Source organism: Mobula birostris, chromosome 2, assembly GCF_030028105.1.
Source record: "Mobula birostris isolate sMobBir1 chromosome 2, sMobBir1.hap1, whole genome shotgun sequence".
NCBI lineage: Eukaryota > Metazoa > Chordata > Chondrichthyes > Myliobatiformes > Myliobatidae > Mobula > Mobula birostris.
In genome coordinates this window covers 184,437,889-184,454,504 of record NC_092371.1, presented here as the reverse complement: position 1 = coordinate 184,454,504, position 16,616 = coordinate 184,437,889, and the positions used below count along the sequence as shown (strand labels likewise).

Genomic DNA, 16,616 nt, shown 5'->3' with positions numbered 1-16,616 from the left:
ACTGATTAGGTCTGGAATCCAAAAAGCGTAGAGCTTTGAGACCTTCCTGATGGGGGATGGAAGTATATAGGGACTGGACATACATGGTGAAAATAAAGTGGTGTGGGCCAGGGAACTTAAAATCATCGAAAAGTTAAAGAGCGTGAGAAGTGTCACGAACATAGGTAGGAAGGGATTGAACAAGGGGGATAAAACTGTGTCGAGGTATGCAGAAACGAGTTCGGTGGGGCAGGAGCAAGCTGAGACAATAGGTCGGCCAGGACAGGCAGGTTTGTGGATCTTGGGTAGGAGGTAGAAACGGGAAGTTTGAGGTGTGGGAACTATAAGGCTGGTAGCAGTGGATGGGAGATCCCCTGAGCGGATAAAGTCGGTGATGGTGTGGGAGACAATGGCCTGGTGCTCCTTAGTGGGGTCACGATCGAGGGGTAAATAAGAGGAGGTATCCGCGAGTTGTCGCTGTGCCTCGGCAAGGTAGAGGTCAGTACGCCAGACTACAACAGCACCCCTTATCGGTGGGTTTAATAATGTTAGGATTAGTGCGGAGGGAGTGGAGAGCAGAGCGTTCCGAAGGAGTGAGGTTGGAATGGGGACAAGGTCTTGGCTCCATCCCTCCCCCTCCAGTCTTCTCCTATCATTTTGGATCTCCCCCTCCCCCTCCAACTTTCAAATCCCTTCCTCACTCTTCCTTCAGTTAGTCCTGACGAAGGGTCTCGGCCTGAAACGTCAACTGCACCTCTTCCTAGAGATGCTGCCTGGCCTGCTGCGTTCACCAGCAACTTTGATGTGTGTTGATTCTTGTGGGTTGCTTGGTTTTCCAGCATTTGCAGATTTTCTCTCGTTTATGATTGGACTTTCTAGCTTGAAGTCCTTCCCCTTCCTCACTCTTTTACTCTGGCTTCTTCCCCCTTCCTTTCCAGTCCTGATGAGGGATCTCAGTCTGAAACGTCGACAGTTTATTCTTTTCCATAGATGCTGACTGACTTACCGAGTTCCTCCAGCATTTTGTGTGTGTTACTGAGAAAAAGGATGTCTGATATCAAGTATGCAAACCAGGCAAAAAACCTATGGTATGAGAATTTTAAATCCATGCATTAAACACACATGAGAGGACAGTGTCAACAGCAGGAGGAGGACACAACCTACTCTCCCACCCACCCAGTCAAGCAGGTCCTTTCCCAAGTTTGATATTCTCTGTTGTTTCTGCATTGACCTTATCAATCAACTTAAAATCCAAAGAAACAAAAAAAGGTGACAGTACTGGCAAGTGCTTGGTCTGTTACATTGAAATACTGGGGTACAGTCGAGAAGGGCAGAGGTCTCATAAGCTTCAAGATAAGACAGGTGTGATGAGCGAAGCAGCAAGGGGTCAGTGAGTGGAGCAGCGATGGACAGTGAGGGGACAGTGGGGGTCAGTGAGAAAGTGGCGAGGGAGAGAGTGGTGACAGTCAGAGGCAGAGAGGGAGAAGGGCAGGGAGAGGTCAGTGGGAGAAAAGTGAGATGGGAGTGAGGGACAGGAAGGGGGAATGAGGGACAGTAAAGAGGTTGAGGGAGGGGAAGAGGCCAGTGAGAGGACAGTAAGCAGATAGTGATAGAGGACAGTGAAAGCACTGGAAGGGGTTGTGAAGTGGAGTAGGAGGCAGTGACAGAATGGGACAGAGGAGGCAGTGAGAGGGAGAGAAGATTGGTCAAGGAGACAATGAGGAGGAATGAGTGGAGAATAAGGGTCGGTGTGGGAATAGTGAAGCAATAATAAGAGGCAATGAGGGGCAATTGAGGAAGAAAGGGGAGTAGTGATGGGGAAATGAATGAAGCAGTGAGGGACTGAGAGGGCAGATCTTACAACAAAATTATGATTGATAATCTATTCAGGCCTTCTCAATGTACACCAGTGCGAATATCTTCAGCATCTACATCCTGGCCTCTCAGGTGATCTGGAGAGGTTATCCTTTACCTCTGCTTCCCGTGAGCGAGATATTTATTCACCATCATTCGGGCTATGATAATAATAGGCTTGCAGAGCTTTCGTTTGATCCTTTGCCTTGAAAATTACTGAGCTCTGTTTATTGCATTTGTTCTTCTGACAGCCCTGTGCTGCAGCTTCACTAGATTGGTACCTTCAGCAGTTTTGGTACTGCTCCAAGCATGCCCTTCTGAACCACTCATGAGTGTGCAGAAAGCAGCTCAGTGTAGGTTAATCAGACTGATAACTGGAATACCTAGGTTGTCTTACGAGGAAAAGTTGAGCAGGCAAGGCTTGTATCCATTGAAGCTCGAATGAATGAGAGAGCAACACTCACAACACACTGGAGGAACTCAGCAGGACGGGCAGCATCTGTGGAAAAGATCGGTCGACGTTTCAGGCCAGAACCCTTCATCAGGACTGTAGAGGGAAGGGGCAGAGGCGCTATAAGGAAGGTAGGGGGAGGGTGGGAAGGAGAAGGCTGGTAGGTTCCAGGTGAAAAACCAGTAAGGGGAAAGATAAAGGGGTGGGGGAGGGGAGGCAGGGAGGTGATAGGCAGGAAAGGTGAAGAAGGAATAGGGAAAACACAATGGGTAGTAGAAGGAGGTGGAACCATGAGGGAGGTGATAGGCAGCTGGGGGAGGGGGCAGAATGACATGGGGATAGGGGAAGGGAGGATAGGGAATTACCGGAAGTTGGAGAATTCTATGTTCATACCAAGGGGCTGGAGACTACCTAGACGGTATATGAGGTGTCGCTCCTCCAACCTGAGTTTAGCCTCATCATGGCAGTAGAGGAGGCCATGTATGGACATATCTGAATGGGAATGGGAAGCAGAGTTGAAGTGGGTGGCTACTGGGAGATCCTGTCTGTTTTGGCGGACGGAGCGGAGGTGCTCGACGAAGCGGTCCCCCAATCTGCATCGGATTTCACGTTAGATTATTTTGTGTGCAGTGAATGAGAGAGGACTTAATTGAAATGAAGGGGTCTTGAAATAGTGGATGTGAAAAGAAAGTCTCTTCTCGTGGAAGAACACTGAAATGCTAATAAAAACAATTCTGATTTTGATTCCTTTGGCTCAACTGGTCAATGTTTCTCAGACGTTGTGAGAATACCTGTATCCTCCAGACACTCATGCAGTATGTTTTAGTTTCCAAACCATCCAGATGAAAATTCTTCCTTTGATCAATCCTCCCTAAACCTATGCACACTAACTTTAGGTACCTCAGCTTTGGGAAAATGTTGTCTATTTACCTGATGCATGTCCCTCGTAACTTTGTACACTTCTATCAGAATTAGGTTTAATACCACTGACATATGTTGTGAAATTTTTTCTTATGCAGCAATACATTGCAAGACATAATAAAAGCTGTAAATTACAGTTTAAAAAATATATATACACATGTATGTAGTGAGGTAGTGTTCATGGATTCAATATCCATTCTGAAATCTGATAGCAGAGCGGAAGAAGCTATTCCTGAATTGTTGAGTGTGTGCCTTCAGGCTCCCGTACCTTCTTCTTGATGGTAGCAGTGAGAACATGGCATGTCCTGGGTGATGGGGGTCCTTAATGATGGTGGCTGCCTTGTTGAGGCATCACCCCTTATAGATGTCCTGAATGCTGGGGAGGGTAATGCCCATGACGGAGCTGACTGAGTTTACATCTTTCTGCAGCTTTTTTCGACCCTGTGCAGTGACCCCCCCCCCCCCACCAAATAGTGATGCAGCCAGTTAGAATGCTCTCCACAGTACATCTGTAGAAATTTGAAGTGGCTTTGGTAACATACCAAATCTCAAACTTCTAATGAAATATAGCTGCTGTTGTGCCTCCTTCACAGCTGCTTTGATATGTTGGGTCCAGGATAGCTTCTCAGAGATACTAACACCCAGGAACTTGATACTCACCCTTTCCAATTCAATGAGAACTGGTGTGTGTTCCCTTGTCTTACCTTTTCTGAAGTCCACAATCAATTCTTTGGTATGACTGACTTTGCATGCAGGGTAGTTGCTCTGACACCACTTAACCAGCTAATCCAGCGGTCCCCAAGCACTGGGCCGTGGACTGGTACTGAGCCGCAAAGCATGGGCTACCGGGCCGCGAGGAAACGAAATGAGTCAGCTGCACCTTTCCTCGTTCCCTGTCACGCACTGTTGAACTTGAACATAGGGTTGCCAACTGTCCCATATTTGCCGGGACATCCCGTATATTGGGCTAAATTGGTTTGTCCCATACCGGACCGCCCTTGTCCCATATTTCCCCTGCTAAGGTACAGCGTTTCTATGAAACCTTTCGTGCCGAAATGGCATAAAGCAAAGAAGCAATTACCATTAATTTATATGGGAAAAATTTTTGAGCGTTCCCAGACCAAAAAAATAACCTACCAAATCATATCAAATAGCACATAAAACCTAGCACATAACACTAACATATAGTGAAAGCAGGAATGATATGATAAGTACACAGCCTATATAAAGTAGAAATAAAGTATGTACAGTGTAGTCGGGAAGATTAAGCCAAAACTGATTTGCAGAGAAAAAAAATCGGCACATATGCGCATGCGCACATCACACATGTGCACACAGGTGCCCGCGCAAGGCTTCATGGTCATGGTAGTCTTTCTCAGGGTAAACACTGTCCTGTATTTGACTGCTACTTTTGTCCCTTATTTGGGAGTGAGAAAGTTGGCAACTCTAACTGTAAAAGACATGTTGAGGTGAGTTTAACCCTACTTGAGCTCCCGTCCCCCCGCCGTTCTCCCCCCCCCCCCCAGTCAGCCGGTCCGTGAGAATATTGTCAATATTAAACTGGTCCGTGGTGCAAAAAAGATTGGGGACCCCTGAGCTAATCTATCTCACTATTGTATACCTTCTCATCACCATCTGGAATTCTGCCAATAATAACTGTGTTGTCAGCAAATCTATACATGACATTTGAGCTGTGCCTAGCCACAAAGTCATTGGTGAAGAGACAGTAGACCTAAGCACACATTCTTGAGGTGCACCAGTGTTAATTATCAGCAAGGTGGATATGTTTTTTTCTGATCTGCACAGACTGTAGCCCTCTGTTGAGGAAGTCGAGAATCCAGTTGCAGAGGGAGGAAGAGAGGCTCAAGTTTTGGAGCTTTTTGATCAGAACTGTAGGAATGGTTGTGTTTAACACTGGGCTGTAGTAAATAAACAGCAACCTGAAGTAAGTATTAATATTATTCAGGTGATCCAAGGCCATATGAAGAGCTAATGAGGTCGCATCCACTGTAGAAAATTGTTAGTATTGTGGTGATAGGTAAATTGAAGTGGGTCCAGGTCCATTCTTAGGCAGGAGTTGATTCTAGCCATAACCAACATCTCAAAGCACTTCATCACTGTAGATGTGAATGCTACTGGATGATAGACATTAAGGCACTCACCTTGGCTCTTCTTGGGCACCGGTATGATTGTTGCCCTTTTGAAGCAGGTGAGAACCCTTCCACCTGTAGCAATGAATACACCATTGGGGCCTGCCACCTTACGAGGGTTCACCCTCATCTGACATTAGCCTCTGAGACAGAGATCACCGGGTCACCGTGTGCTGCAGGGACCCTCATAACTGTAGTTTTACTCTCCCTTTCAAAGTGAGCACAAAAGACATTGAGTTCATCTGGGAGTGATACATCATTCATATTAGGTTTCACCTTGTAGGAAGTAATGGCCTGCAAACCCTACCAGAGTTGACATACATCTGATTCCACCACTAAGCTCAATCAGAATTGCTCTTTTGCTCGTGAAATAGCTTTCTGCAAGTCATACCTGGCCCTTGTTTATAGTTCTAGATCACCAGACCTGAATGCCACAGATTCAGCCTCCAGCAGACATTGAATCTCCTGGTTCAGCCATGGGTTTTGATTTGAGTATTATGGTATGTGACAACTGTGTCGTATTCATTCAGACTCAAAGATGAATCTCTGAATTCTGTAAAGCCCACAGCTTCAAGATGTCCTGTAAGCGCTCTTCCGTCTGCCTTGTCTGTGCATTCTTGGTCCTCTCCTTTGGTGCTGCAGACTTCAGTCTCTGCCTATACTTAGGGAGTAGAAGTACAGCCAGATGATCAGACTTTCCAAAATGAGGGAGTGGGATGATCAACGTTCTGGATGGTAGCAAAACAGTGGTCCAGTGTTTTGGCTCCTCTGGTTCCACAAGTGATATGTTGATGATAATTATTTAGAGGCTATTTCAAGCTGACCTGGTTAAAATCCCCCGAAATGTAGGGGAATGCATCAGGGTGCACTCTTTCATGCCTGTTGATTACATCACTCAGCTTGTCTAGAGTCTGTTTGACATGGGCCCGAGATGGGACGTACACTGCTATCAAGATGATGGCCAAAAACTCCTGTGGCAGATAAAATGGGCGACACTATCAGGTTCCCGCTCAGCCTGCTCTGCTCCAATGAGAAATCATAGTCAAGTCTCTCCCCAGCTGAAATAATCAATCCCAGCAGCATCCTAGTGAATCTTCTTTGCAGCTTTTCCAGTGAAATCATGCTGTTCCTAATGTGGCAATCAGTTGAGGTTACAATCGGACTAGCTATGATCTGACTTATGGAGGTGCAGTTCTGAGGTATTGTGTGGTCCTCTCCGACCCTAATTAGTGTATTTGTATGTCTATATATTCCTGTTCCCAATCCCCAATTCACACTACTACTTCAACAACTTTCACAACATATGTCAGTGACAATAACCTCAATGACACTGAATGGAGCTACAACTTCAGTATTGTGGTCTTTGCTGAATTCTGAAATGTTCCCTGATATTGGTATTTTGGCTGTTTTGGCATTATTGCCCTTTGACCTAATGCTACCTTTAACTTCTCCTGTTAGGCACCGCTAAAATAATTTCCCTCTTTCTTTTAAGGTGGAGATTTTTTCCACCTTAAGATAAAGATAAATGTCATAAACTATGTCTCATGTTTTCAGTCGTATTCAGTCTAGAATTGGAGGATGCTTCTCTAATTTAATTGGAAGAAGGACTAAGAGACCTTTTGCATTGACCTAAGAGAAATGATGTGGTTTTGGTTGTAAGTACTAACTTTCAGAAATCAGTACTTCCAACTGTGCATCACCCCTTCATTTTAGTGTCTCTCTAGTGATTATCATGTTCAAATCTTGTTGTGGCCACAAACTGCTCACTTAGGGAAAAACGTACACAGTGCAGAGCAGAGAGAATATGAAAAGTAATGATATGACACATTATAGCAGAGAAGCTTGGAGACCATAAAAAAGGAAGCAATAATAGAAAAAAAAGAACAGGAACAAAGTCCAAAGGCAGTACTGATTTGCCTTTTCATTCTTTAATGCCTTAACTCAATCACAAGTTTATTTCTTCATGTGCAGAATCACAAACATGAGAAAATCTGCAGATACTGGAAATCCAAGCCAACACACACAAAATGCTGGAGTAACTCAGCAGGCCAGGCAGCATCTATGAAAAAGAGTACAGTCGACATTTCAGGCCCAGACCCTTCACCAGGACCGGAAAGAGGAGAAGTCAGAGTGAGAAGGTGGGGGGGAAAGGAGGAAGAAGTACAAGGTGGCAGGTGATAGGTGAAACTGGGAGGGAAGGGGAGGGGTGAAGTAAAGAGCTGGGAAGTTGATTGGTGAAAGGTTTGGAGGAAGTGGAATCAGATAGGAGAGGAGAGAAGAAAAGAAAAGGAGAAGAAACACCAGAGGGAGGTGAAGGGCAGATAAGAGGTAAGTTGAGAGAGGGAAACAGGAATGGAGAACAGTGAAGGGGGCAGGCGAATGGGGGGCCATTACCAGAAGTTTCAGAAATTGAAGTTCATGCCATCAGGTTGGAGGCTATCCAAATGGAACACAAGGTGTTGCTTCTCCAACCTAAGTGTGGCCTCATTGCAGCGGTAGAGGTGGTCATGGAGTGATGTATTGGAATGGGAATGGGAAGTAGAATTGAAATGGGTGGCTACTGGGAGATCCTGCTTTTTTGACAGACAGAGTGCAGGTGCTTGGTGAAGCGGTCTCTTAATCTATGTCATGTCTCACAGATACAGTAGATACAGTAGATCTTCCACCCTCTATCAGATTTCCCATTCTCCAGCCCTTTATCTCTTTACTTCACTTCTCCCCCTTTCCCGGCTTCACCTATCCCCTGCCACCTTGTACTTCCTCCTCTCCTCTCCCCAGTTTCTCATTGACTTCTTATCATTTTTCCAGTCTCGATGAAGGGTCTCAGCCCAAAACGTCGTCTGTTTACTCTTTTCCATAGATGCAGCCTGGCCTGCTGAGATTTTTTCCAGCATTTTGTGTATGTTGCACACAACGCAGAACTGTGTTTTATACACTGGAGTATCATGCCATTTAAAAGGTGCCTTTAGCTTCAAAGATCTCCTTCTCTTCTGCTTCTACAGGTTCTCATCTGTTCTGAATCCATGATGCAGCCAGATTTGAAGATTCACTACTTATTTAAAAACACTTGAGTTACATTAAGTATATATATGTCTAGTGTTGGCACGTGGCCAAGTGGTTAAGGCGTTCATCTAGTGATTTGAAGGTCGCTAGTTGGAGCCTTGGCTGAGGCAGCATGTGTGTCCTTGAGCAAGGCACTTAACCACACATTGCTCTGCAACGACACTGGTGCCAAGCTGTATGGGTCCTAATGCCCCTCCCTTGGACAACATCGGTGGTGTGGAGAGGGGAGACTTTTGCATGGGCAACTGCTGGTCTTCCATGCAACCTTGCCCAGGCCTGGAAACTTTCCAAGGCGCAAATCCATGGTCCCATGATGCTTTTTTTTTATATATATGTCTATTAAATACTTGCATTAAAATAAGTATTGCAAACACAGAAATGACAATGATATCCAGAAACTACCCACTTACTTTCTCCTCCAAACAGGGAAACACTTACAACGAACAAGCAATTACAATGAGAAGCCAAGCATTCTTCTAGACAAAAGCAAACCAATTTGTACAGTACCACAAAATTTTAGTACTCCAGTTTAATTTTGTACAAGGTAGCTTGATGTTGTTGGGAAGCAACTGGGTTGCATTCACGGGCTTTCACGCACAGCTGGAATGAATGGAAATGATGTTGGCAAATATGAATACGTTTCTTGTGACTTAGATATTAGGGGAGATGGAAATCATATTAATACTAATGAAACTTTCAAGAGAGAACTTCTTCTAAAATTTAAATATACCAGCCAGTAACCTCCCAGACTCTCAGTCAGTATTAACATTTAATCTTGGTGCATTTCCTGTTACATCAAAGGGTATATCCTCGAGAAACCACATTGACCAAATATCAAGCACTGGGCTCCAGAAAGAATGGAAATACATCAGAATGTTTCGTCCCAAAGAACAGGCAAAGCTCAATTATGGTCCCCCTGACCAAAAGTCACATTTAAATTGTGATTAGCTTTATTTGTAAAGCCCAAGGACTCAATGATTTAAATAATATAATGATATTCTATCAGCATGATACAATCGTCAATATGTATCTTTATTAAGAAAAGGCGCTAATGTGGCTAAAGAGGCTGAGCAAATAGCGCAGAATGATGCCACACATGAAACATAGAATAAAGTAGTCATGGACACTGTATAGAGCCTTAATATAGCTAATGCAGACTACATCAAAGGCTCTCAGCAACATAGGTGAGTTCTTGCTATATAACATTACTGTTTTGGCCAAGCAGCAAATTTGAACTCATAATAGAAACAGCAGCATATCATCAGCTCTGTCACACTCAGAACCGATTTTAATGTCAGTCACTCTTCTCCCAGGTTTGGGAGCCAGGTTTGGGTTGACTAGTTAAGCCTTGATGCAGCCGTGATAAAACTGCAGTATGAGAGTAGGCCATTTGACCCATCATGGGTGCTGCACAAACATTCAAGCCTGATTCAATTCTGTGCCTCATTTACAAACATTTCTCCCCTTCAAGCATCTGCCACCTTACTAAAGTAGTTTTAAATGAGATCTTCGCAATTGTTTGCAGCAAGAGTCCATGTTTTGAAAGAATGCGGGTGAAGTAATATGGAGCAAAGCTCTGCTGCAACTCAAACAAGTGGAAGCATCTGTGGAAGGAAATGGGCAGGCGACGTTTTGGGTTGAGGCCCTTCATCTGGACACAGTATTCCACCAACAATCATCAAGCCACTCCATTCTATACCATCAACAACCTGATCACTTCTGGAGTTCTCCCTTCCACAGCCTCCAGTCTTATTATTCCCCAACAGTGCACTGCTCATTGAAGATTTAGGCAGTCCAGATGAAGAGTCTCAACCCAAAACATGACTGCCCACTTCCTTCCATGGGTGCTACTTGATCTGCTGAGTTCCCCCAGTGCTATGTACGTTGTTCCACATTTTAATCCTTTGGAGTGCACAGAAATGGTTCTTATATTCTTTTTTTATTTCTAATTTGTTTAAAATTTATGCATTAGTGCTCCAAATAATTTGCCAACTTGGATTTCTGCTCATTTAGCGGTTTTGCTGGTCATCATAAAACAGTAGTTCTTGCTGTTGAGATCATCATACATCACTGTTACTGGTTTACTACAGTGTCATGTGCATGTTCAATTTGTTTCTGACAAAAGACTGTTGCACACTTGCAGCCTTCACTTCATCTTGACAGTAGGTATAATTACACATCAATGCTTCTGACTCAGTCTTAACCTGGCAAGGAAACCTTGTCAAATATCAATGATCAGGTTCAGCTCAGTCCAATCAATAAATGGTTTTGTCATCGCAAGAGGCCTAATTGTATATCAGTGCTCCTTCTTCAAGTCCATTCATTACTCCTGGCATCACTGCTGACAGAAACTCATCAGGTCTTAGTCTTACTGTCTTACTCCAATCTTACAATGAAGCTGTGCTCTCGCTGCACCCCTGCTGCAAGACTGGATCTTATACTACTGCTCATTCCATGGTTTCAATGAGAAGTGAAGAACGGGGTGCCAAGAGCAGCACCAGGCAAAGCTAAATTTCAGGTACCACGCAAGTCAGGCTGCAATGTAAGACTAATCAGAAAGTCAGCACGCCTCACAAGAGGTAAGCAATCCTACAACCATCAGATCAAGTCAAAGCCCTGATATAATGTGGCATCTAATCATAGAGGTGAATATTCAACCAGATACAAAGAGGTGAACAATTCTGGTGGAATGCACTGTGTTACTGCTAAAGGCAGGGCTAAGCTTTTCATCTGAAAGTACTGAATGCATGATTCATCCTAAGATTTTCATCACTACAGAAGCACGTCCACATCAGATATCAATTAGAGAGCACTGGATATAGCAAAGCCGATGGGACCAAGTATCATCATGATTTTGGTACTGAAGACCTGGGCTCCAGGACTAGCCAAACTTCCACCCAAGCTGTTCCAATACAGATGTAATACTGGCAGCAGTCCAACAAGCAGGAAAAACAAAACCCAGTTAATTACCACCTAAATGAGTCTGTTAATCATTAGCAAAATAATGGATAGTATCATCAAGCACAGCATACTCACCAATTTGGGTTTCACAAGGAACACTGCACTCCAAACCTCAGCAAAGCATGGCTTAAACAGAATTCTAGAGTTGAGATGCAGGTCACTAACCTTGACATTGAGGTGGAATTTAATCAAGTGTGGATCAAGGAGTCCATGTAAAACTGAACTCAATTGGCATCAAAAGAAATGGTTAAAATCATTGGGGATGTACACTAATGATGCACGATATTCAATTCCATAACTGAATGCAGCAAGATCTAGACAACATTTAACATGGGTTAATAATATTTGTGCCACAAACAAGTCAGACAACAATCATCTCCGCAAAGACAGAGTCTGACTGCTTACTCTTGACCTCCTAAGGTATTACCATTGCCAAGTTTCCTACCATCACCATTGACCAGACACTCAACTAGATCAGACACATTAATACTGCTACCATAGGATGGATATCCCAGAGGAAGTGACTCACCCTCTAACAGCCTGAAATGTTCACATCACCAAGCAGCACGTTTAGAGCACAATGGAGTACTTTCCTCTTGCAGTTCCATCCATCCTACACATTCATTTCCTTCCTAAATATTCCACCATCCTGAACATTCATTCCCTTCTCACTGCGACATGGGAATGAACATTGTGCAATCATTAGTGAACATCCCCACTGACTGCCATCTACAAAATGTATTACTGTTCCTTGCCCTAGCTATTCTGAGATCACCTCCTGAACCTTCATCTTCAACTACTATAGAGGACCAGAGATGAGTATCCTCAAAATTCTCACTTTTTGCAATGTGCTGTTGAAATTTTGTAAGTTTATCCCTACAACCACCATTGATTGTAAAAATCCTAGTCAATTATTTTCTCCCAAATTAGGTGTCAACATGAGCAAAGTGTACATTTATGTTCAGATGGAGCAGCAAACTTTATCTCAGCTAAGTGAATGCAGATTGAATCAGGTACATTTATAAGATAGGAGTTGACTGTGGCATTTAGTTAACTGAACTGACGGTTATCCACCCTCAAAATGCAAAAGGCCCAAACTCATTGAGTAAACTGCTGGCAATAAATGGGCATTTTGATAAACTCACTGGATCAAGTCTTTTCATCATAAGCTGTTCCAGTCACCATACAGTCCAGGTTAAGAGGGGAATATTTTTAAAGTTAGGGATACAACATGGCAAAAGGTCCTTCCAGCCTAACCTGTACATCTTTAGAATGTGGGAGGAAACTGGAGCACCCGGAGGATGCAGCCCATGCAGTCACGGGGAGAGCATACCAACTTCTTACAGAATTTAACCCCAGTCACTGTCACTGCAATAGCATTATGCTAAGGGCTATCCTACTGTGCCGCCATGGAAGCATACTGATCACGAGTGGAGAGGAGAACATTGAGAGGGATCCAAGGAAATGTGAATCCAGATTCGTTTCATAGAGGAGTTTTACTGGCTTAACAACAGTAAGTTTCAACTTTCAGTTTGCTTGGTTCTTTCTACTCTGTTGCACATTGTTAGGATCTTGGACATTAGCATGTTCGAGTTCACTTTGAAATTTGAGGAGAAGATAACTTCCAATGTGTCGGTATTTAAGTGGAATAAAGGAAATTACAATGGTGAGAGAGAGGAACTGGCCAAGGCTGACTGGAAAGGGACACTAGCAGGAAGGACAGCAGAGCAGCAACGGCTGGAGGTTCTGCGAAAAATGAGGGAAGTGCAAGACAGATATATTTCAAACAAGAAGAAATTTTTGAATGGAAGAAGGATAATACCGTGGCTCACAAGTTAAGTAACAGCCAAAGTAAAAGCAAAAGAGAGGGCATACAAGGAAGCCAAAGCTAGTGGGAAGATAGAGGATTGGAAAGCTTTTAAAATCTTGCAGAAGGAAACTAACAAGGTCATTAGGAAGGAAAAGATGAATTATGAAAGGAAGTCGGTGACTAATATCAAAGAAGCTACTGAAAGCTTTTTTTTAAAAGTACATAAGGGGTAAAAGAGAGTTGAGGGTAGATGTAGGACCAATAGAAAATGAAGCTGGAGATATTGTAATGAGAGATACAGAAGTGGAAGAGGAACTGAATGCGTATTTTGCATCAGTCTTTACAATGGAAGACATCTGCAGTATACCGGACATTCAAGAGTGTCGGGGAAGTGAAGTAGGTGCAGTGAAAATTACAGCTGAGAAGGTGCTCAGGAAGCTTACTGGTCTGAGGGCAGATAAATCTCCTGGACCTGATGGAATGCACCCTTGGGTTCTGAAGGAAGTAGCTGGTGAGATTGCGGAGGCATTAACAATGATCTTTCAAGAATCCATAGATTCTGGCATTGTACCAGATGACTGGAAAATTGCAAATGTTACTCCGTTATTTAAGAAGCGTGGGAGGCAGAAAAAAGGAAACTATGGACTTGTTAGCCTGACATCAGTGGTTGGAAATTTGTTGGAATCGATTGTTAGGGATGAGATTATGGAAAACCTGGAGGCACATGACAAGATAGGCCAAAGCCAGCATGGTTTCCTGAAAGGAAAATCTTGCTTGACTAACCTAATGCAATTTTTTTGAGGAAAATACAAGCAGGGTAGACAAAAGGGATGCAATAGATGTGGTGTACTGGCTTTTGACAAGGTGCCGCACATGAGGATGCTTAGTAAGATAAGAGCCCATGGAATTACACAGAAGTTACTCGCATGGGTGGAGCACTGGCTAATTGGCAGAAAACACAGAGTGGGAATAAATGGATTCTATTCTGGCTTGCCTTATGGTTTTATGTCGCACCTTAAGTTTAATTCATGTCTAGTTTATGCATGAAATCCTAATTGAAATGCATTTCTATGGAAAACAGAAATATAGGCAGTTGCTTTTTGAATCATTGGGTCATGTAACTACCAGCCCAATTTTGTAGTTGCTGTTAACAGCCCATAAACACCACACAAAATGCTGTGGTGTAAAGATGTCACATGCTGTGAATGCAACCCACACTATTGTTACCTTATTCCTGCCTTCGGCTAGAGGTATACAGTGCTCCCGGAACAATACTGGCAACAATATCACTATTTCAATACACAGGTATTTTGATATATTGCCTGCAGTAAATAATTAAATGATAAAATATTCTTTAGCATGTGTGTATTTTCTGCAGTTCCAGTGAACAGCTTTGCTCCTGAAAATCTGGCAGTTACTTTAAAAAATTTTTAAAAACAATATCCACTCCTGAAGAACCTTAAAGTCCTTGCAAGAAGCTCTTAATTTTGCACTGTGTAGTATAATCTATGCATTTAATATTGCAATACTGACTAAGCGACTTTTTAAATACAGTTATATGCTCAAACAATGTAGAACTAATGCAGTGTTTAACACTCACCCTTGTGTCTCTCGTACTGTAACTTTCTTTGACAGGACCTGATAATAGGGCAGCTTCTTGAATTTCTCTGATCCAACAGCCACGTAATATTGGTTATTTTCTAATTCAGCCGCACCAAGCAAGGGCCTTCCATCCAGTGTACAGAGTCTGTGTATTCACAAACAAAAGGAACATTTTAATGCCCTTTTTTTTCAAATCCATGTATTATTTCTGAGTAACTGTATCTTGATGGAAGTGATTAAGCTGAGGTAATGAAGTGTTTTAAAGGTAATCTTTGACAGAGATTTTCTGCCAGTTGCCTAGTCATCAACTGCAAGTCCTTTATGACATTTCATCAAACTTCTAGTTAAACATCCCCAAATAAATACCTATTATTAAGATCAAGTATCGACCATAGTAAATTCAAAGGGAATCTAATTACCTACCTGGGAAATCCAAGGACATATAAGGGAGAATCTGGACATGCTGTTCTGATGTAGAGTTTTGGACCTTGTTTCTCTTTTAGCAGATGCTGACTGACCTATTGGGTGTCTACAGCATTTCTTTTAGTGAAAAGGAGGATAAAACTCATTCCGAGTCCTAGGTCCTCTCGTTTGTGCTGAAAATAGAATATCCAGGGATTTTAATTAAGAGGTTAACCTGGGAGGTTAATTCTCTTGATGAAACCATACCTCGTTGAACAGTACCCTTTCTTTACCGGTTTAATAGCCCTTTACTTTTTCCATTGGAGACACTGAAGGATCATTACGGGCCAAGTGAAATGTGCATGGGTAGTTTCAGTGTACAAAGAAACAATGTTCGCCAGAGAATGAAATGAAAACAGAAAACACCAAAGAAAAATGCAGAACAAGTAATAAGCACTTTAAGGCAAATTAGACAGATCAAAATATCTTATGGGGCCTGTTACCAACTCCTTTGGTAGTTTATGAGGAAAGATTTAAATAAGATTTAAATGAAAATAGTTACTCGCCTCACCGCTTCAGGTGCTAATTAACCTGCTGTGTATTTCTTGTTTCTGTGTTATGTTCTCCAAAAATATGTGAGGTGTCTCAAAAGGGGCAAAGCTCACATAAGGAATTTGTCAGGCATACTGACAGGAGCGGGTGACATTTTAATGCTAAATTCCTTCATACCATACATTGAAAAATTAAAATGAATTCCCCATAAAACAAGATTTGAAAATAATAAAAGGTATATTCCCTAGCACCACTCAATCTTGGACAGTCTCTAGATACCAGGTCTTACTCCCAGCCTTGCTCTGTTGCTAAGATTATTCATCTGAGCCAATTCAGTTCATCAAGAAAACAGAGTGGCTGTCCCTTCCAAATAGGAAAGAGTTCAGAGAAGGCAACTGGCATGGGAAGTACATGTTCCCTCTTCTACTTCTTTGCAAATCACTTGTTTGCTATTCCATATTTTATACTTTGATCTCACAAGACAGGCAGAAAATACTGCAGACACCAGGCTAAAAACAGAAAACAGTTGCAAATGTTAAGTCAATCGGGTAATATTTGTGGAAACTATAACATTCTTGCAGCATTTTTTTTTACATCATGATGCGTAGGTACCAGTTTACATTAGTGCTCCATTTCATCATAAATGAAAACACAGTGAAAACTTTATTCACCATAAAATAATGGTATTTATTCTCTATTGTAAATAGTAAACGCTATGCATTATGCAACCCAAAATATGTCCTTGCAGAAAGTGATTTAGAGCATAAACAAATCGGGTCAGGTTGTGTATTAAGCTTTCACAAATTATGGACTTGAATTAAGACTATGTAAAATTAACAGAAAATTCATTAACATGCTAATATGAAATTCT

General features: G+C 42.6%; 1 protein-coding gene across 19 annotated transcripts in view; it reads right to left on the bottom strand.

The window, feature by feature from the left end:
• Positions 1–16,616, bottom strand: part of LOC140193954 (doublecortin domain-containing protein 2) — a 167,912-nt gene that overhangs the window by 88,230 nt on the left and 63,066 nt on the right. For all 19 annotated transcript variants that reach the window (XR_011885004.1, XM_072251174.1, XM_072251168.1 and 16 more), the window contains one exon: positions 14,790–14,936. Coding sequence is in view for 18 of the 19 variants with exons in the window: in XM_072251174.1 (XP_072107275.1) it covers positions 14,790–14,936 (147 nt within the window). In the remaining variant the exon portion in view is untranslated. The remainder of the gene's footprint in view (positions 1–14,789; positions 14,937–16,616) is intronic.